The following is a 22,510-nucleotide window of genomic DNA, read 5'->3' as shown; positions in this document are numbered from 1 at the left end:
GGGACCAAATATGATCTGTTAAGAGTTGAATTAACACCATTCGAGTTTAATTAGCACAGTACATTTTACTGTTCAAGAAACTATAAGGTAAGTTAACTAGCCTACAGTAGGTAACAAACAGCTTTATTTTTCAAGAACAGAGTAGTCCTACCTACATAGGCAACCTCTCTCTCATAATGGGTCAAGCGAGTAGGGAAACACATTACGCACGTATTCGGGTGAAAGCGTTCAACAAACAGTGATGAACAATACAGGCATTTTTTAAAACATTTTGTACAGTGGGAAAAAACGGACACCAGCTCACACACAACCAGCATAACCGCTTTAATAAATCAATCAACCTAAAAGCAACATCAACCAGTCTTCTAACACCAATCGTTTTCAGTGCTGTTGGAGCAAACTTTGAATTCCAGTTTGGAAGCATTGCATGATTATTCGATATGGTAGAGGTGACGGGGGAAATCCCCGAATAGCCTACTTTGGGAGCGCATTATTGAATTTGAAACATTGCTGTAGCTACAATAAATGTGTCTGAAAGACCAATTGAGACACATGGTCAAAATGTGGATTTAAAACATTCTTATTACAATTACAGGATACAGAGTATAGGTCATATACCACACAAAGTTGTGCATCTTTAAAAGCTGTGAGACCCGGAACAAACTGTGGCAAGGACACTTAAAAGCTTATTGGTCTCAATGAACAGTTAAGAAATTGTAATTCCAAAAGGTATCAAAAGTTGATGTGATATAATTTAAAACTTTATGTTGAAGATAGGCTACCACTTTTGCCCACAAAAGTAGCTTTAGCCTAAAGTAGCTATCATGCGACACCTCTTGTACATATCACATTGAAGCAAAAATAATAATAATTTCATCCACAAAACAAGATCTACAACACATTTCATGGTGGATCCAGTATAGCTGTTACGTCACAATGGTCAGCAAATAAATGGTCTTCTGAATCTTCTTTTAATGGATTGCCAGACACATCCACTGCAAATAAACACAAAGACTCGATGTTACATACTGTTAAAGAGAGGCTCCTTGTATGATCGACGTAGACCAACTCTCCGTCGTATAGTTTTTTTTTTTTTTTTTTTTTAATGCTCAAGGCGCGCTGAATATGCTTTGGTTCGACCATGTCAAGCAATGTATCACGTTAAACACAGACACAACGGAGAAACTCACCTGCGACAAATCCAGCTCGATCTTCCCACTGCCAGCTTTGTCAAGGGTTTTAAACATTTCTGTTTGGACGGAGAGGAATAAATGGAAACCAAATTAAGGACTGAATGAATTGATAAATAAAACACAGGCTAATTGTTACACATATTAACATCACAGAAAATGTTTTGTTAATAGATAAAAAAAAAGTTTTTGCATTGTATCACAGACAAATAGGAATTAAAAGCGCTTGAGTAATTGTTCTCGTTACTATAGAATACTCTACTATTTTTATTAAGTTTGTAGACTACTTGTATTATCACTTAATCAAATAGACTACTTCCTACTCTGTACATCTTCATACTTTAATGTAGCTGCTTGTTATCAATCTTGCTGGTCCAAAATGAATGAATGAATGAATGAATGTAGAAACGTAAAATGCAGTCTTACATGTCTCACAGGCCAAACTATCCAAACCGGTGCCCGCGACGAAAATTTTCATTAAAACAGCTAACGCCCGTGCTGATTGGTTCTTGTGCATTAGCTCAAAAAAGGTATTTGATTAAATGGCATGAAGTAAATTTAACCGCTGCACAAGATGGCCTAACAAACGAGCGACGAAGACCTCCTTAGAACGGTCGTTTCGCATTCAACACAAAATAAGCACCCGTGGCCCGATTTCCATAACAAATTTTACTTCAGCGACTCTTATATAATTAATTGTCTCCTTCCCCCGATCTCATGAAATTTCTTCCCTCAAAAATTCTCCATCAAATTTGAAGCAACATATAGAGGTAAGTTTGCTAGCTAGATAGCTACTTTATTTTTCAATTGTAGACTATAGACTAGCCAGGCACTAGTTAGCGTGCTATTCCAGTAACATTATGTCTAACGAGCAGACCATATTCTGATGAACTAGAAAACTAAATTCTAGCTAATGTTAAGTATCTAGCAGGACATTACAAACACTGTCACGATTGATTAATTCTTTCATTAATGTCAATGTGATAGCTATCGATATCTTTTAACGATGGCTGTCCTTCCTAACGTTAGCTAGCCGGCCTTTTGATACTAGTTAGCCTACCTATCTAAGTATCATTCAATAAATAATGTGACTTGGGTTACGGACAATTCCCTAAGTGTCAGATACTGTAAGTTGTTGAAGAGTAACAACTCAAACTGAGGTTGGCTCTGCATTCGCCATTTTGATGGAAACGTCTTCTCTGTCACTACCAGCCAAACAAATTGTAGACCTACTAAACTTTTTAATACTTTGAAGTACGTTTAGAAGTAAAACCTTTTGAAACTTTCACTCAAGTGTATTTTCAGCGAGATACTACTTGAATTTTAATTAAGTAAGGTGTACCCATGCTTAACGTGATAGCATAATTTCTGGGTACTTTTTTCATCCCGGCATGCAGGTAAGCCAACTACTGAGGTACTTTTGAATGAACTCAGGCCAGGTTGGATTTTCATTCTGTCATTAGTTGGCGGCATGCTGGCTCTGTACAGGTGCGGTCCTGGACACAGTTGCAATTTTAGCTGCATCTGAATAAGACTTTTTTTTTCTCTCTTGTTAATGGCCCAAATAAAGTAGGCCTACATTTATAGTGGATCTCATTTGGCCCACTGGCCACCAGTTTCAAGGAGTCCTGCTGTGAAACTCACTGAAGAGCATCTCCAGCCGTATCAGGCAGCCCACGAAGCAGTCGAAGTCTATGGCGTACTCCTGGTCGGCGTAGCGGCCCACAATGTTGTGTAGGATGTCGTTGTTTACCTGGAATCCTGGGGCAGCAGTTAACCCATGTTATTTACAGAATACACTGAGCCACTGAGCTCGCTACACTGACTGACTAACTGTCATTTACGCTGTCCTGTCCAAGCAAGTGTGCAGGGAGGTCCACTGATGTAGGCCTACACTGATATGCATTAGTACACCGTTAATATAAAGGACACCAGTGACTTCGTGTGCATTTCTGTCCCTTTCTAACATCGTATTTTGATCTCTTGTTCCTTTCAAAAGTTAGTCAGACTGCTCTATACCGTTAATAATGGGAAAATAGATTGCATGTTTGTTTTCAGCCATTTAGGCTAATAAGTGGAATGTAAAATGGGCAGAAGAAAAAATCCCTGTGATTAATGCATGAATCGTTGCAGACTGATGAGGCTGCTCTATTTGTGTATTGTTTGTTGTGGGATCACTGTACAAACACAGCTGTTCAGTGACTGAAACCAGTGAGCATGACTGGTAAGCCTGCCTGTAAGAACTGGTTTTTCCAGGTCCTCTTTATTTTTGTCTAACAGTCAAGGTGGAGGCTGAAAAATACTGCCAGTTCACACCAATGGCCCTGCATCACTAGATTAATATTAATAGGCATGTTGTGTGATTATTAGGTCCCAGGCTGCCTGCATTGTAGTTTACCATGTAAGGTAACACTACAAAGGGGTGATGTGTGGTTCCATTGTTGTAGTGTAAGCGTGTTGTGTGGCTTTATAGTTTCTATAGTATTTGTTTTACCTGCTTGCGAAAGAGCTCCCCTCATCTCATGGGAACTCATGGTGCCAGAATGGTCCTGGTCGTGTTTCTTGAAGATTTCCTGTGGAACCAGACACCAGATCCGTCATTGAAACCACTCCCAGTATATGAAACGTATTCATACTGGAAAGGCATCAAGTACAACGGCATTACATATACCCAGTGAAGTGCTATACACATTGGAACCAGAATTGCATCCAGCACAAAGGTATGAAGAATACCCAATGATGTGCTTTTCACATTAGTACCAGAAAGGCATATAGTACAACAGTATTAAGTATATCCTATGACGTGCTATACACTATAGTACCAGAAAGGCATCTACCACTACGGTATTAGGCTAAGTACTCCCAGTAACAGTTAAATGCTATGATTTTCCTACCAGATACTTCTGGATCTTCATCCAGAGACTATGGAACTCAACCAGGCCCAGTGTGGAACTTCCATCTTTCTGCAAACTGTCAAGGTGCTTTTGAAACACCAATGCCCCCCCCCCCCCCCAAAAAAAAAAAAAATTTGAACACAGGTATGGAGAATGAGGGTTTTTACATTTACTTTTCTGAACATATGCAGCTGGCCACTGTTTTTTTACTCTGCACAAACCACCAAGTGGCAAAGCTTTAAGAGTGTTGTTTTTTCCTTTTAGTGAAAGAAATGTGCTCTCAGCAATGAAGTTAGACTGGTTTGGGACTTTAAATGGGGTTCAAACAGGCATCTTTAGAAATCTGAAGAGAGGGATGTTAAGTTACAGTTGATGTAGGATGACCAGATTCCCTGGGGGAAAGTTGGGGCACGTAAAAAGGGGCTGCAATACAGGGCTGTCCCGAGGAAAACGGGACGTCTGGTGTTTCACGAATTTTGGAAAGGTAACGAAAACAGTTTTGTACTGTATCTGATCTCTACATGGACACTATTAGCAAAGGATACATCTAAAAGGCTGATAATGAGACGACCAGTCTCAAGGCTAAATCCATCGGTCTTGATGTCTGCTCCTGAAAATATAACGGAAATAATTTAAAAATCAAAATAAAGCATTTTTTTGCAACAGTATGCCTGTCTGAATGTACATAAATAAATTGCCAAATAAGATTGAAAATGTTTCTTACTTTGGGATACAACTCTGTTCAAAACTTCGACAAGTTCAAAAACAGACACTTCAGAATCCTACAGGAGAATGTACAGTTTGTTACCTTTCATCTAGACAGGCCAGAGCCCCGATATATAATTTGCAATGATTACATGAGAAGACTAGAGGAATAGACACAATTGTAATGAATCATTGTCATTGTCTGTTTAAATCCATCTAACCTCAGAAAGATGCTGCCTCCTACAGCTAAATATGGTTATGCACACACTAATGCATGTTACTTCCTGCCATTAAGGGAAAGGCGCCCCCCTACTGCTACATTCCTACCACTTGCTTTTGTCTTTGTTCTTTGGCAGGTCTTCCATAGAAATAGAGACCTCACTATGTCTAGCATATTCCTCAGGGCAGGATAAAAGGTGGTATGGAATACAGTGTGTAGCATGTAACTGCTACTATAACTCTTAGCCCTCAGTTTTTTGAGCTTTTGAAAGATTCAGATTGCAGTCTGCACATACTGGGTAATTTAAGACATTTTCTTAAGCTTTTAAGCAAATATATTTGAGAAAATAATTTTAAGTTTGATATCTGTACACATGGTGTTTCTATTTTTTGACTGTTCAGACAAATCTGTTTACAACATTTTGATTTTAACCATGAACTTACATTTCCAGCAATCTTCTTGAACAGGAGTTTGAAATGGGGGTCCACGTCTTTCTCAGAGATTTCATGCTGCAAAATAATTTAAAAATCAATTTAAATAATGTGACCAACTGGGTGACAGTGTTTACAGAAAACATATTGAAGTCAAAGAGTATCTGGTTTTCTCAGGGCCAATTTGCCAGCCATGGATTAAGCCCAGTTCCAGACTAAAAGACAAATTCAGTGATGATCTCTCTTGGGGGGGCGGAGGAATATTTTTTTTAGTCTAGGGTTCCGCTCAATTTCTGTCTGAGAAATCAGCCTTCAATGTGTTCTGCTTGGAAGAGAGCAGATTCGGACATTTTATAGCTATTCGTCATATCACAGTCTTGCCATAAGTTCGTATGTAGCTTGTTCCATCTCTTGCTTTGGCTCTTAGTCAAGTTGTAGGGTGAAATTGTATGTACAGTAGGGCATGTTTATAATGTGGAACTGAATGTGAGCTTGCTGATCCTGGATGATTGCCTCTTATTACACCCAATATAAGCACAAATGCTGCTCTGTCCTTAGCTGCTGAAGCTTCTCCGGTAGTGTTACTGTACCTGCTCTACTTTTGCTTTGATCTCTTCGTCCATCTGGCTGCAATGGAAAATTAACATGTAAATGTACGGGAATGGAAATATTGTGCACAAGCATGCAACGCATGCACAGAATGACACTGCATCCTCATGGCAATGACACAGATTTTGCAGGTCCTTGATTAATAGGTGTAAGTAAAGCCCCATGGTGGAATTTGATTGGTTTTCTTGGCACAGCAGACCTTGTACTTTAATGCAAAATGAACTGTAAAACAATTGGGAAAAAAAATCACACTTCCTTTATCCAAAACCACATAGTCCGTATGTATGCACCATTTTTTGTTTGAGCTCCAAAGGCCAAACAAGCAAGAGCTTTGTCTGGAGAATTAGAGTAGGTATTCAGTATATCTACATAGTCACAAGGTGTGATTATTCAAGTGCAAACAGGAGAGCCTCCTATTCATACTTAAATGAGAGAAGAGAGCTCACGCAAAGTAGAAAAGGAAAGATATCATGCAAGATATCAAGTATAATGCTCCCTGAGCGAGTTTAACTGGATCTCACAGACAACATTTTGACCAGGGAGATGTGACTGGATGACTGGACCTACCTGGTGAAAATCATGAGCATATTTGTTGCCTAAATAATAAAATATACAAGTCTGCCTGGTAGACCCCGCCCACCTTGTCACATCCTGCTCTGTGGAACCCCACCCACCTGGCTGCGGCTTGCTTCTCAGAGAAGACCCGCAGGAGGAAGCTGCCTTTCTTGTGCGCCTCGTAGGTGGATGGGACAATGACGTACTGCCCGGGGGGCAGGCAGAAGCGGTCGCACACCTCGCGCGTGTTGATGAAGGTTGAGCTCATGGCCACCGCCTTCTGCCTCAGCAACACGTCCGGCCCCAGGTGTATGTTGGTGCGGCCCTTGTACTAAGTTAAGAAGAGGGAACAATTCTCACTGACTTCTTGCTGCCGTTTAAACTTTTAAGTGTGCGAGATCACATATATCTTAGCTGAACTTTCTAATGCTGACGTAACACTCCCTATGGGTAGTTGAAAGACATTTCTTTTTAAAAACCTACTCTGCAAAGGTTTAGGTACTGCTGGCTTGAGTGATATATTACTTAGCCCATAGTAAAGCCCCCCAAAAATCCAATAATTAAAAGATACAACAGGTGAAGAAACCCATGTTTTAGCCTTACTGCACAAGTAAAAACAGCCACCCCCTGCACATTAAAATGAAGGTGAGATGTGTGGTGCAGTCTGTATGGCAGTGGACTCATGGCCATATGCAATTCCCCCTCTACAGACAAGTGTTTGATCCCCACAGCAGCACCTGCTCAACTGGGATCACTTCTCTATCTGTCAGGAGAGTCAGAGTTTAGACTCAGGATCGTGTTCTGCTGTGGTCATTACATACCTCGTCAGGCACCTGGAAAACAAAGAAACGGGAAGATATCAGAAGGGTCTCCAATGAACCCTGACCTGTTTGTATGATTAGTAGGGTTGAGATCAGTGGTATTTCAGTCCAGCCAGTTTACAAATTTAATTTGAAATTCAGTTTAGGAATTGATAAATGTCCATACCGTACTTTGGTGATTTTTCTGTTAATTAATTTTGTGAATGGACTGAATTGATCCCCAACTCTAAGGGTGGTTGTTTAGGACAGTCAGTCAGGAGCTGCACTTGTTACAAAGGTCAAAACCCAAGTCAGGTAATGTGCGTAACCTGAATTTCTTCAGAACATATTCATGTGTATAAATGGGTAGTATGTAAAAACAGAAGCCAGGTTAGCTGCTCTGGACATCTGCTAAGCAAACAGATAAAATAAACTCAAAAATCCCTTTGCCACTCCCACCTTGTAGATGGCGTATCCGATGGTGTTGAGGTCAGTGCCAAAACTCTTATCCTTTCGGCCGTCCTTCTGCATGAGCCCCACCAGGAGGGTGCAGCCATCTTCATCCAGGGGGTCATCGTCCTCATCCTCCAGCGTGATGGCAAACTGGGGGTTGGAGGAGAAGGTGGCTGTGGAGGGGATAGATGAGCAGAATGAGGTTTTAAGGGGGGATTATGCCAATACACATTTTTACCCTTTGTCCTAATTTTGGTATGAATGCAATGATATATTTCTGATGCCTACCGCAAGGCCTGGTTTCTTAAGCTTGTACATGTGTAGTTTCTGAAGCTTGTACCTGTGTGGTTTCTAAAGCTTGTACCTGTGTGGTTTCTAAAGCTTGTACCTGTGTGGTTTCTGAAGCTTGTACCTGTGTGGTTTCTGAAGCTTGTACCTGTGTGGTTTCTAAAGCTTGTACCTGTGTGGTTTCTGAAGCTTGTACCTGTGTGGTTTCTAAAGCTTGTACCTGTGTGGTTTCTAAAGCTTGTGCCTGAGTAGTTTCTGAAGCTGTTCATGGTTGGTTTCTGAATCTGTGTCGCATGGTTACTTAAGCTTGTACCTGTGTGGTTTCTGAAGCTTGTGCTTGTGTGGTTTCTGAAGCTTGTGACCTGTGTGGTTTCTGAAGCTTGTACTTGTGGGGTTTCTGAAGCTGTCCGCATGTGGTTTCTAAAGCTTGTGCCTGAGTGGTTTCTGAAGCTGTTCCTGCGTGGTTTCTGAATCTGTGTCTGCATGGTTACTTAAGCTTGTAGCTGTGTGGTTTCTCAAGCTTGTGCTTGTGTGGTTTCTGAAGCTTGTGACCTGTGTGGTTTCTGAAGCTTGTACTTGTGGGGTTTCTGAAGCTGTCCGCATGTGGTTTCTAAAGCTTGTGCCTGAGTGGTTTCTGAAGCTGTTCCTGCGTGGTTTCTGAATCTGTGTCTGCATGGTTACTTAAGCTTGTAGCTGTGTGGTTTCTCAAGCTTGTGCTTGTGTGGTTTCTGAAGCTTGTGACCTGTGTGGTTTCTGAAGCTTGTACTTGTGTGGTTTCTGAAGCTGTCCGCATGTGGTTTCTGATACTATACCTGCGTAGTTTCTGCAGCCTCCAGCAGTGGAGCCCACTCTCCAAATTCCCTCAAACTGGTGGTAGCTCCAGCGGCCAACCTCATCACTGGTCAGTGTGTCTGGGGTCAGGTTGCAGATCTCCAGCTTGGAGAACTGTCTCTTAAAGTCTACAAAGGACATCCTGCCAGGGGTCAAAGGACAGGGGTCACCTGCCATAGTGGTGGTGCCAGAACCATTTCTGGTTTAATTACATCAGTCAATTAGATCATCAAGTTGCACGCTCTGATGCCATCAACAAGAACAGGACTGGGGCTCACCAGAATTCGCCGTCGTCAGCTGCGCGTTGTAGGTTTTCCTTCTCGTCTTCGGGAACGCCGTCCCATTCCTGTGACCTGATGGAGGGATAAGTGTTCTAATTAGGTTGTGTAGCCCCGCTCCTCCTGTCGCAGGGGCCACCAAAGACCCACATGATGAGCTTTATGGTGTTTCTCATAAACGCACCCATCGCTCCAGGCCCCTGTCCACTCCACCTGTCCCCAGGGGTTCCTGATTCGCACCAGCTCCACGGTCCTGCCGCCCACGGTCACCTGAGGGGCACACAAACCACCTGCTGCACAGACAGGCCACACCCCTCCACTCTACTTTTATCTCACCTCAGCTATGCTCTGTCTTTTTACATTGAGAACATTACAACCAGAACTGCACAAATTCCACCCCAGCACATTTGAATGCACACTGGAAATAGTTTGGGGCTGTCCAATCCTGTTCCCAGAGGTCTACCATCCTGTAGGTTTTTAATTCCAACCCTAATTTGTCACACCTGATTCTACTTATTAGCAGCACAACTAGATCTTTAGCTGTTGAATGAGGTGTGCTTTGCTAGGGTGTGAGTGAAAACCTACAGGATAGTAGGTCTCCAGGATTGGGCAGTGCTGGTTTGGTTCTTTGGTTGCCATTTTCCTATTGAGTGACTTTACACTGTTTTGCTTTTTTGCGCATTGCCTGTGCACACTACCTTGATTGTTTAATTGACTGCTCTACCTACCTCCTGAGCCCCAGTGACGGAGTAGGCGTGGCCTTTCACCAGCTTCTGTGTGGTCAGCGCCTCTGAATCATAGGCACTGGTGATCTGATTCGAGACAGCACAACCAACTCGTCAGAGAAGGAACACAACCACATGTGGAGGATAATAATAATAATAATAATAATAATAATAATGTTGCTGTTATTACTATTAATAACATAACAGCAACCACTTTGCACACTATGTTTTAACCTAAAGAACAAGGTAACAATAAGGCAGACAAAAAGAATGATGAAAACAAAAATGGTGTCATTTCTTATTCTGAAAATGCGAACCAAGCATGCTGGTCCCCCCTGAGGTCATGTCAATGGTCCAGCCCAAGGGGGACCCCAGGCATGCTGTTCCCCCCCCTGAGCTGTGTGGACTCACATCGATGGAACAGCCCAAGAGGGACCCAAGGCCCAGGGCTTTCTGCATGATTTTGAAGAGCTGCGGGGGAGCTTTGTCCATGGTGTAGATTTCTGAGATCCCGCCGGTGAAGTCCTCAAAGCCCTCTGTGGTAGTGCCACCAGCCAGGGCCTCGTAGCTGCCATTCACCCTGTGAGGGACCGGGGGAGCCGTGAAAAGACCCTGGCTATCAACACTCGTCCTTAACTTTTTTTTTATTTATGAAAAATGTTTGTTTTAAAAGTTTGGCATCTCCTATTCCATCCAAATTTGGAATGCCCTATCCATGAATTATGTACAAACGTGCTCATATAACGGCCTCTGCTGCCGACTTGGGAAAGTGAAGGCAATCCGTGGTTCTCCTCCAAAACATGCGACTGCCAGCCAGCTGCTTCTTTTCACACTACAGCCACAAGCCGCACACGCACAGAGTGGGGCCAGAGGGAGGAGACCCAATCATACGCAAGCATCGACAGCAAGCCACAGGTACCCAGATGGCCAACAGGGGTCACTCAAGCGATGAACACTGCTGTCCCCGCTGTCTGAATCCCTCCCAAAATACCCCTTTGGTGACACGAAGCTAATTGTGTGCCGCCCCTGCAGGGCCACAGTGTTCACTCGTGCTGCTTAATTTTCAAATAAATACATATTTTTTTCTTCAGATGGTAAGTATCAGTCCTTTACGCGTTCCTGTGTGTGACCTTTTCCAGCTGCCTGGAGGCCCACTCACTTGGCGTAGGCCTTCTCCAGCAGGGCGCTCCAGAACTCGGAGGACTCGGCCGAGTGGACGAACAGCAGCTCCCCGTCTCTGGTGGGCAGCCTGTCGTCGATCACCACGTCCACCCACTCTCCATACTGCCAGAACTGGAGGTGCAGAGGGCAGGTAAGTTTATTTTATTGTCGATATTTATTTTTCATTTATTGATAGCTATTATTGATGTTTTAGCTCCTTACTAACCCAGTGTGCTCCAGGTTCTGGAATGTAATGCGTATGGTGGCCAACGGTGTTGGCATATGCTGTATAGTCCTTTGCATGTTAATCAATAGTGCATTTGAGACTTTTGAGATCTGAGGGACTTTCATCCAAGTTAACTTCCTATTCACTCCCCTGCCAGATATCCTCCCCCATCCCCCACCGATTTAGACATCTCCTTGCATGCAAGTGCTGTACATATTTCAGTCCCATTGAGCATCACAAGGAGTGCTCCACATATTTGGCCTGTTCCTCCCACACCAGGGACTTACTGGGGAATAAGGACTGCTGCCATACTTCCAGCATGAACGGGGAATAAAAGCGGTAGATACCAAGAGCGACACAAACCGGTTGTTTAACTGCCCAGTCTCCCTCACCACAGGAAGTGATATATCCTGACCTGGAAGTGAAAGATCCCAGCATAGTCCTCATCGAAAGACTGTCCCGGAGGAACCACACGGGCCAGGATCTCCTCATCGAGCGTAAGAGAGGCGATGGCGGCCAGGAGCCAGCAGTCACCTGCACAGATATACACATCTGGAGGGTAAGCACTCCACAGGAGTCACGGTGACTGGACAAGCCAATATCACAGAAGGATTGTTTTTTAAAAACTCTCAATTTGTGACTAAATTGAATCATTTCAGAGGCTTCCCATGTTCTCTGCATATAGGCTGTTGTGTGTAATGTCTTCTGTTGATTTGGATGTATCAATTGTTTTATAATGCACAGCTACCTTATTGCCATGCCTCCCTTTGGGGGGGAAAAAGGGGTTATAAATAAACATACAGGGGAAACCAGATAGGGAAAAAAACAGTAATGTTCATTATTGGCCTTTTCCATTTGGTCTCTCTCAGTATCTGTCTCTGTTTCTCTCTCCGTCTCTGTTGTGCGTTGATATGCAAGCTGATTTGGAATTTTCTTGAAATATATCTTCTTGCTTTAAACCACAGATTTGTGAATGCCCTCACTCCAGGTCATCAGAAACTTCTGTAAGTATCTAAAACATCCTTTGTTGCATGCAAGAACTGCCCAGGTCAATTGAAAACACTTAAAATTAAATAACATCAAAAAGGGATCTGTTTTACCACAGTAATGCATAGTTCCTCCAGCAGAGGGTGCTGTTAGACCTGAAACCATTGACCTGGCAGTCACAGTGGCTATGCTCTGGGTAAATGGATCACTGCTGCAGATCCAAATGTGGTGTAGATGTTATTGTAGATTCCCAGAGCAGTCAGCCAAAACTGGCTGGAGGAGAGAGAAACTGCAGCAAAACCAGCTATGGATAGAAGACAGCTCAAACCTTAGCCTTAAAATGAGGAACCTAATGAATTTTCTATTGAGTCTGAAGTTTTATGAATATATACTTCAATACCGATATACTAGAAGAAAAACTAGTTTATGCCCTTATAACTAAGTACATGGCACCCATCTGTTAATAGATTCACTGTCCATTTGTTTCACTTGTGCTTTAGCCATGGCTCAATAATGAAAGCAGGATGTAGGAGGAGCATTAGAGGTCATTACTAGTTAAACGGCTCCACCACAACATCCACCCACACACCGCCTCTGCAGTCATCTTGCCAAGATTTCAGACTGATCTCCCAAAGCCTCCTCAGTTCAGCCACTCTTCCCAGCCCTCCATCCAGAATGCTCTCTGTCAATGTTAGACACCTCATTTTTCCACAGAGTCGTTTGAAAATGGGATTTGGCCATTATTGCTGGAACCAATAATCATCTGGTGTGCCCTAACCGCAAATTGTCATTGCCATTTTCATTTTGCAAGAATAGCACATACCCAAGGGAGGACATCTCAACTGTCACATCCATGTATGTTCTGTTTGGGTGACTGACAGATGTTTATACTCGGCACAGTGATGCAGGATACAGGTGTGTCACACCCCCTTCTCTTTGTTAAAAATGATCTTTTCTTTTGGGACTACTGCAAAACAAAAGACTGCCAGCATGTCATACCACTCCTGGTAGGTGGTTCCCTGAGTAAACATTACCGGTGGTTCTGTTTGCATGTTATGTATTTGCATATCATTCGAACTTGTGTTTAACTTACAGATCAACAGTGTTGGAGATAAGTACTGTTGGACAACGAAGTGTGACAACTTTAATATCTCATGAACTTGGGAAAGTAAGACTAAGATTTCTTTTTTGAATCAAACTTCAGCTAAAATGATTTCTGAAATGGGTTTTCAAGTGGCTCAGTCCATAAATGTGTTTTTAAAGCTATAGTTGAACTCTATACTCTAGGAGTCTGAACTGTATGATTTCCAGACCTGGGTCCAGTAATTATGGTGGAGGGAACTATTACTATTACTATTGCTGGTCTGAGGACCCATCAAAATATTTAGCCGTCTGACCTGAACATCCAGACCAGATGATGTCCGTTTTTTTCAGAAGTTAAAAAAAATGGGCACGTTTTCACGTCACTTTTTTTTTTAAGCTTAATTAAAATGCTGCATCAGCTCACCCAGCATTCCTTGGCAGATGTCCGTTCTTGTGGCTCCACCATCGATGAACTGGGGGTTGGGGCACAGCTCCTATAGAGAGGAAATTAGGAAAAGGGGAAATTAAATTAAAGTAAACAATCCTGCATGTTTTAACTCTTTGAGGTGTGAGATCACGCATCGATTAGTAGAATCTTCTTAAGCGAACATTCTAATGCTGATGTAACAGTCACTACTGGTAGGTACTGAAAGCAATCAAGTTCTAGAAAACTAACTTAGAATTTTATTTTGGGAGGAAATTATATAATTAAGTCAATTACATATATATCTGTGTCACACTGTCAGAAGCCAATTTCACGACTTGCCCCAACTCAGCCATTCTGTAATATTTAACTCATACAATATGGCGTGCACTTACTTTGGATTTAGTTTTTTTGTCCTTAATTGCAATATAACTTAATTATAGGGCAACAGAGTCAATTTACAAGGTTAAATGTTCAGGCGTGTCCTTTGGTGCCCCTTCCCCCTCACAACCTGCCCCATGTTCCCTTAGCAGAGGAATCACCTGCCCACCCACAGGAACAGGGACAGAAAAACAGCCCATGGGAACACTCACGCATGCACACACATGTGCATACACAAGCACCCTTGCGTGCATTTACGCACACGCACACACAAACAAGCAGACAAACATAGGCGTTAACAGAGTCAGGTCAAAACAAACAAACAAGACTATTACTTTGTGATGAAACTCCCTGTAAGATATAGTGGGTCACAGCAGTGTTTGGCCAGTCAAGGAGAGCGCAGCTATGAAAAGGAACTTCAAATAAGACCTTTCTTCTTGCTTTGTAATCTCACTGTTTGTTCAAGGCTTAAAAAGACCGTCTGGCTCACACAAATTATGATTGTTTTCAAAGAGGAACTCCATGACGTAAAAGCAAATGAACCTGTAATGTTAGTTTTTATTTGGTGAAGTTCCTCTTTAAATAGAGTTAAAGAGCAGGTGTGTTGGCTCCCTGCTGTTTGGGTAAAATCCCTATAAAACTGACTCTACATCTGGCCCCTAATCATTCCATGCATCTCACTGGCTGCACAATCCCCTGCCTTCCCTCCCTACATTAACCACCCGGGTCATCACTGCCAAAGAAAACCGAACTGCTCCGAGTTCTGAAATGTCTTGCCTGGATAAATAATATATTTATTTCTGCAATATTTCTTTCAAACCACTGTTTGCCATTTGCAAGTCAACAAAGCAGTCTCTTTAGGTATAATATTTTTAAAAATAGCTATCAACTTTATGTAACTTTTTGATATGTATTACAGTATTATTCTGTGTATTTTAATGAAATTTGATTTATTATTATTATTATTATTATTATTATTATTATTAATATTAATATTAATATTAATAATAAGAAGAAGAAGAAGAAGAAGAACTATTAGTATTTTGTATAACTTTGCAAGTCACATAGGGCCCATATAGTAAACTGAACAAATCCTGTGGTAAATGAACTTGTCCAGTAGAACGTCAATACAAATGAGTTATTTGGTGCAATGAGGCCATTCGGGTTCAATCATTGTGACCTGAAGAAAGACAACGCACTTCTCCGTTCAGTCTACAGTCACTGTGGATAAGAGAGCACGTTCATAGAAGTCATTCCCTGTACTGAGTATGGCAGAGCAACAGCTCATCTCAAACAGAGAGTACCATGAGTAATGATTTTGGATGAGGAGACCTGAGTCATTCAAGATGACAGAGAAGCAGATTTTTTGGATGCCACACCCTTGAACCTGGAGCAGGATGCACAGTGAGTACACACCAATTCCGTCATTCAAATGCCATTCTGGGTTAAACAAACAATGGAGATATACTGTATCACTGCAGTTAGGGAAGGTTTTTTTTAAGTGGAATTATTTCTGGATCAGCTCTCAGCAGTTTGTCCATAGCTACCATGTAGTTATGCCAAATACATGGGGTCTCTTCACACGGAAGTGTGTTTTCTTGATGGGAAAAAAAACGCAAGTTTTTAGTTTTAAAATTTAAGTCATGTTCAGATATTGTAGTGGTCATGTTCAACATAAACTTGACATTGCTTTGCAAGAAATGCGAAGTTAAGATTTGTAAAGAGTCATACAATTATAGTTTACTCATTTGGAATAATCTCTTATGCAATATTGATTTTATTTATTGTATTTGTATTCTTTCATATTGGAATCTTTTATTCAAGGGAGTCGCGGTGATTTAGTACATACATTCTGTTCACAGGCTTGAACCTGCAAAACCAAGCCTATAATCAGCCAGACTCAAAGTAGTAGTCCCTTTACTGATATTCTATGCACCTGGTTGCATTCAGCTGCTGCCACAGCTTTCAGTCCCAGAACTACAGCTGCTGCTACAGCTTTCAGTCAAGAACTACAGCTGCTGCTGCTACAGTTTTCAGTCCCAGAGCTACAGCTGCTGCTACAGTTTTTAGTCCCAGAAATACAGCTGCTGCTACAGCTTTCAGTCAAGAACTACAGCTGCTTCTATAGTTTTCAGTCCCAGAGCTACAGCTGCTGCTACAGTTTTCAGTCCCAGAACTACAGCTTCTCCCACAGCTTTCAGTCCCAGAACTACAGCTGCTGCCGCAGCTTTCAGTCCCAGAACTACAACTGTTGCTACAACTTTCAGTCCCAGAACTACAGTTTTCAGTCCCAGAACTATAGCTGCTGCTACAGATTTTAGTTCCAGAACCACAGCTGCTGCTGCAGCTTTCTAAACAGGTGATACAGTCAGTCATAGCAGTGTGGTAAGCAGGTAAGTCACCCCCCTCCCCTTCCACAGAGCCCTGAGTATAAAGAGAATGTTTGCCTCTGACCTTTGGCCTCTTCCAGACCAAGCCCCGGGTTTTGGAGGAGTACTGCCCCAGCTCGTTGTAGCCCAGGGACCTGTGGCTCGCAGGGAAAAGGTTGTCCTCAAACAGAACTCCCTTTTCCAGGCACTGGGTCTTCAGGGAGCTGTAGTCCTGCTTGCTGAATTTGACTGCATTACTGTTGGTCCCGATGCCCTGGGCTCGCTCCATGTGACGGGCGAACTTGAGTGCCGTGGTTGTCATTCTGCCAACTGGACCGGAGAACTGCTGGGTTCTGTTCGACTGAGAGACTTTGTGTGGAGTTTTTGTTTGCAGGGCTCCACTGGCCTTTTCAGTCTGCTTTATACCTGACAGGAGGACCAAGGAAGCAGGAACACAGACAGGGAGGAGCTAGAGGTGGACAGGTGCAACCCATCCACAAACCTCAGCAAACAGGAACAAAGCCTTTTGTGGAAAAACAAATGCCACACCCAGCTGGAACCTAAGCTGCTGCCTTCACCTTATCTGGGAAATTCAGTTTGGGATTTTTTGCAGGATCATGGAGCGCACGCAGGGAATACCAGGAGGAAACCGCTGATACTGGGATTATGAAAACATACAGTGTATCAGAGTAAAACTGATTCTGCCCCTGCAGCCATAGAAGATATGCGGAAGTATGACTTTTTTGACAGAGGTTCATTTTTAAGGTCCTGATCTGATTGATCAAGGATGCAAAACGAGAGCTGGTCTCTTATGGTACGAACTGCTCCTCTAAGTTCACCAATCATTGCTAATCATTCAATTATTCATTTGATCATTGACATTCTTGTTATGTATATCTTTGGCGAAAACATTTTACTGTGGTCTCCTAAGAGTTGGCAAGATCAATGTATACAGCCGTTGAAAATGACTCTGCAAACATTGGCATACAGATTAGTCGTTCAGGACTGGTGTCGTGTACTCCATGGGATGAGAGTTTTGCAAGGCAAATGTGGTTGAGACAGCCTTGGTAAACGAGACAGTGGGTGGGTCTTAATGATCAAAACCTTGAAACAGCCTCTGAAATTGTGCAAGTTGTCCACATAGACGCCATCGGATGGTACTCAGTGGTCTCCCTCAATGTTGCTCACACTATAGCTTTACCTGCGGACCATCCAGGACCGCAATACTGGTAGATCATGACATTCCAGTGTTGCAACTGTTGACCGTAAGCATGGATTTAAACTGCATGATTTGCTCAAGCAATGTATTGGTCAACAGTCTAATCATGGCAATGATTGCATTAGTATGAACTTGGCTTGACGGAAATCTTAATTGGAATCTGTTGGAACCCCAATTGGTGATTTTTTTTTTTTCTTTGTTTTTCCATAATCCTTCCTCCTCTGGGTCACTGTCAACTAATACATGCTGGGTATGGCATGGATAATGCAATATCAGTCATTAACATTAAAATGTCAGGCCTTTAACCTCTTATCCACAGTGCCTGCTCCTCATTTACAATGCTGCACCCAAGTACTTCACCCCTAATTCAAGCCATGGGATTCAGGTGGCTGGTAAGTATGCTACATAAATGTTTCCTGTGAAAAAGACTGTAAGGTTATGAGCTACATCTAAATTATCTTTGATACCGCTCGGTAATCCCGTAACTCATCATACACAGACTTGATACTGTGACAAACAGTGCTGAGAATGTATGATGAACTGAAGCAAGCTCTGAGATGTTGAAAGCACTGAATGCTTTCCCAGTTTTAGCCCAAATACAAACGCACTCTGAGCGTCTCGTAAAAAGTGCATTTACAATATTAGGTCGTTAATTTTCCAGACTGTGACTGTAAACAAGCTTGTAAATTGCAAGGGCAAGACGAGACATTCAAACACACTCCTGAGCACCACAGATGAGACAGGGTAGCACAATCTTTTCTTATTACACATTTGCTTCCATTCTGGCTTCTTGTCCATGTTCAATGGATGGATTTCATCATTGGGCTACCATGACACACCCAGAACTTGAGATATTATGCCTGGGGGACATGAGTGCTGATGGCCAAGTCAGAGAATGCCTGAAAACCTCTGATTCCAACAGCACAAAAGGACTAAGATTTTGAAGCTCAAAAACATTTTTTCTACATGCATTTTTTGCATTCTGTTGCTTTCTTGTTGTTTCCATACAAATGATGCACTCTATTGCCATAAGTATGTGGACACCCCTGATTAGTGGGTTCCACTACTTCAGCCACACCCATTGCTAACGGGTGCATAAAATCAAGCGTACAGCCAAGCAATCTCCATAGACAAACATTAGCAGTAGAATGGGTCATTCTGAAGAGCTTGGTGACTTTCAACGTGGCACTGTCATAGGATGGCACCTTTCCAACAAGTCACTGCCAAGGGCTGAAACGCTACATAAAAATAGTCTCCTTGGTTTCAGCACTAACTGCCAAGTTCCAGACTGCCTCTGGAAGCATCGTTCGCATAAGAACTGTTCATCAGGAGCTTCAAGAAATGGGTTTCCATGGCCGGGCAGGCGGACACAAGGCTGAGATCACCATGCACAATGCCAAGCTTCAGTTGGAGTGATGTAAAGCACACTGCCATTGGACTCTGGAGCAGTCAAAACATCTGGAGTGATGAATCACACTTCACTATGTGGCAGTCTGACGGAGGAATTTTGGTTTGGCAAATGCCAGGAAAAGGCTACCTGCCTGAATTCATAGTGCCAACTGTAAAGTTTGGTGGAGGAGGAATAATGGTCTGGGGCTGTTTTTCATGATTTGGGCTAGGCCCCTTGGTTCCAGTGGAGTGAAATCTTAATGCAACAGCATACAATGACATTCTAGAGAATTGTGTGCTTCCAACTTTGTGGCAACTGTTTGGGGAAGGCCGTTTCCTGTTTCAGCATGACGATGCCCCTGTGCACAAAGCGATGTCCTTAAAGAAAAGGTTTGTTCAGTGGAAGAACTTGACTAGCTGAAAAGAGCCCTGACTTCTACCCCATCAAACATGTTTGGATGAATTGGAATGCGAGCCAGGCCTTACTAGCCAACATCAGTGTCCAACTTCACTAATGCTCTTTTGGCTGAATGGAAGCAAATCCTCACAGCCATGTTCCAAAATCTAGTGGAAAACCTTCTCAGAAGAGTGAAGACTTATAGCAGCAAAGTTGGGACCAACTCCAAATTAATGCCCATGGTTTTGAAATGAGATGTTCAACAAGCACATATGAATGTAATGTTTGGCTGTCCACATACTTTCGCCCATGTAGTGTATCATTGATGATGTGCAGGCAAAACAATACTGAAATGATGCATACAAATTGTCTGCTAACATTCCCAAATGGTTAGCATTTCTTCATGAAAAAGTATGGAGTAGATATGTCAAATAAATGTAAAAATCATTCAAAATTTAAGTATTGAAATTGTAGTTTTGTTTAGCATAGCTAACAGACCCAAAATGGACATATATGGTCATCTACAATTCAACTTCTTTCATAACTATAATAACAAAACTAAACAAGGTTGTTCCTGCAATGTTCCTTGAGCCTTCAAGGTAACGTTCAAGGGATACAGGAAACTGCAGAACTGTTCATATTAATTGTATTTACTTTACTTTGCTGTTTACTCAATGACAAAGGCTTTATATAGTGATGGGAGAATGATGTATCATGACAGCAAACATGGGTAGAGCTAGAATGTATTGCTAATAAGTCACTGATTTGGACCAATCTGTTTTTTTGCTGTGGTGAGCATACCCTGTTCATTAGCTAAATCAAGAATACTGTTGACAGCTTGCCATAGCTCCACCAATTATGGGCTAAATCAGTGGTAACTAACCCCGTTCCCAGAGATCTACCATCCTGTAAGTTTTCATTTCAACCCTAATTCGGCACACCTGACTGCAATTCAGCAGTGCAACAAGATCCCTAGCTATTGAATGAGCCATGCTTTGTTAGGGTTTGAATGAAAACCAACAGGATGATTTCCAGGAACAGGGTTGGTTACAACTGGGTAAAATGAAATCTCATTCTTTGAAAGCAGGAAGGGGGGCGTGCTCTCGAGTTCTTAGTAGGCATTAATGTCTTGAACTTGTTTTTTTTTTTCTCAACTTATTAGAACTTATTTTTCTTTTCCCTTTTTATCTCTGATTTTCACTGATAAAATTAAACAATCATTCAACCAATCAAGTAGATGTTGTTATCGTTATTATCGCACTGTCAAAAAGAATAGTCATGGGGCATTGTGTTGTAACAACATAATAATGAGAAGAATGTATATTGGCAGAACATGCTCACCCGCGGGGTAGAAATCATTTCAGACAATTTAAGAAGAAATAATTATAGGAATTCAATCTAGCCTATTTGACAGACAGATATCCTGAACACCTATAATTACACAAATAACCTCCTAATTAAGTTTAATAAAAATAACATGATGATAAAGCAGAGACTCTTGTGCAACTGTCTTCACAATGACTGGTTTACATTTGAACCACAGAAACCTCAGAACTACAACCCTCCCGGAGAGATATTTCAGAGCAGGCGAGAAAAGGCCTCTTACTGGATGTTCTGCTGGATATACGCAGTCCACGTTATGTACAGGCAGTGAACAATAACACGGAAACGCAACAGCGTGCCAAGAATGAAGAGGCCTGGTGGTCCCGTAATGTTGGTGTGATGCAATTTCCTGGCACGGTTTGGGCACATTCTTGCCCTTAGAAGCCAAGGTCAATGTCCGAGTGATCATTTTCACATCGTCACTTTTCATCTGAGAGGGCTGTCTTGCAAAATGGCAAAGAGAAAGGCACCCAGTGGTTTGAGGTACGGAAGACGGACATATTGAATGACCTCAGTCACTGGACCTGAACCCAAATGAATATCCATTCATCCATTTTCTTAAACCGCTTGTTCTGGTTGCAGAGGGGACTGGAGCCTATCCAAGGCCTGTAGTGGGTTGGAGGGAGGAAACGAGAGAACCCGGTGGACCCATGCGAACAAATGGAGAACATGCAAAGCCCTTAGTCTGGATTCAACCTCGGTACCTTCTTGCTTGCTATTCACTGCACAAGGCCCTCACACATTCATGCATACAGGCAACATAGAGCCGACAATTTGCCCTCTATATGTCTTCAGACTGTGGGAGGAAACAGAAGTACCTGCGGGAGACCCACACAGACATCGGGAGAACACACAAACTTCACACAGGAATGCCCTTAGTCCAGATTTGAACTTGGTACCTTCTTCCTGTGAGGTGACAGTGCTATTCACTGTGCCACTGTACCACCCCCAAATGAAAACTTGTTGCAGAAATATAGGTAGACTCTAAGCCATGCATACCCCGTCTATGTACTGGGTACATATAGTAGCCCAATATGCTATAATGTGACTTTACATTTATTGTTCACTACCTGAACCTCACTATCTGAACTTTTCATGACAAATTAAATAGATACTCTTATAATGGTAAACAGTGAAAGTTATTCAAGACTTAAGGCAAATAGGGTTTTTATTTTTGTTAACAATTCTCATGGCCCTGTTTAATTATGGATGTTTTTCTTTTTTAAATTAAAAAAGTAAAGTGGCCACACTCTGAGGAGGAGATCGTATTATGGTTTGGATCACCGCCAAAGCAACTGAGCATTTGTGAGAACTGCAGGAATCACATTTACGTGCAGCAGGAATTATAATAAGGCCTTTGAGTTCCTAACTGTAAGCAGGAAGTGGCTTTTCCATTCTCTGGCTCTGCTGTTTGCTCACTTGTAGCTCCCTCTGCTGGTAGAACGACCATTGTCATATATGCTCCTGTTCATTAATCTGTGCCATCAACATGGCTGCCTGCCAAAATGAGTG

At 42.3% G+C, this 22,510-nt stretch overlaps 1 protein-coding gene and 1 long non-coding RNA gene across 2 annotated transcripts; one reads left to right on the top strand and one right to left on the bottom strand.

Annotated features, from left to right (window-relative positions):
- Nucleotides 1–300: 300 nt before the first annotated feature.
- capn8 (calpain 8) lies at nucleotides 301–16,979 on the bottom strand. Its single transcript, XM_035401096.1, has 21 exons — nucleotides 16,696–16,979; nucleotides 13,861–13,930; nucleotides 11,782–11,900; nucleotides 11,139–11,272; nucleotides 10,391–10,559; nucleotides 9,983–10,066; nucleotides 9,439–9,524; nucleotides 9,255–9,329; nucleotides 8,958–9,118; nucleotides 7,864–8,030; nucleotides 7,426–7,437; nucleotides 6,724–6,935; nucleotides 6,031–6,067; nucleotides 5,453–5,518; nucleotides 4,809–4,866; nucleotides 4,630–4,694; nucleotides 4,085–4,153; nucleotides 3,685–3,763; nucleotides 2,835–2,951; nucleotides 1,191–1,249; nucleotides 301–995 (listed from the first exon to the last, which is right to left on the bottom strand). The coding sequence occupies exons 1-21, from the start codon at nucleotides 16,930–16,932 to the stop codon at nucleotides 972–974; spliced, it is 2,100 nt and encodes a 699-aa protein (XP_035256987.1). The 5' UTR covers nucleotides 16,933–16,979; the 3' UTR covers nucleotides 301–971.
- On the top strand, nucleotides 11,837–13,866 carry LOC118218447. The gene is made up of 2 exons (XR_004763415.1): nucleotides 11,837–11,925; nucleotides 12,332–13,866. It is a non-coding gene; the product is annotated as an uncharacterized LOC118218447 (long non-coding RNA).
- Nucleotides 16,980–22,510: the final 5,531 nt, after the last annotated feature.

This window comes from Anguilla anguilla, chromosome 18 (assembly GCF_013347855.1).
Source record: "Anguilla anguilla isolate fAngAng1 chromosome 18, fAngAng1.pri, whole genome shotgun sequence".
Taxonomy (NCBI): Eukaryota; Metazoa; Chordata; class Actinopteri; order Anguilliformes; family Anguillidae; genus Anguilla; species Anguilla anguilla.
This window is presented reverse-complemented; position numbering and strand designations above follow the sequence as displayed.

Excerpts from the sequence above, each read along its gene's own strand:
- capn8 (XM_035401096.1), bottom strand. The coding sequence starts at position 16,932 with ATGACAACCACGGCACTCAAGTTCGCCCGTCACATGGAGCGAGCCCAG. Across the intron at positions 13,931-16,695 it reads TGGTCTGGAAGAGGCCAAAG|GAGCTGTGCCCCAACCCCCA; the intron begins GTCAGAGGCAAA and ends TCCTCTCTATAG. Across the intron at positions 8,031-8,957 it reads AGGCTGCAGAAACTACGCAG|CCACCTTCTCCTCCAACCCC; the intron begins GTATAGTATCAG and ends TCCCCTCCACAG.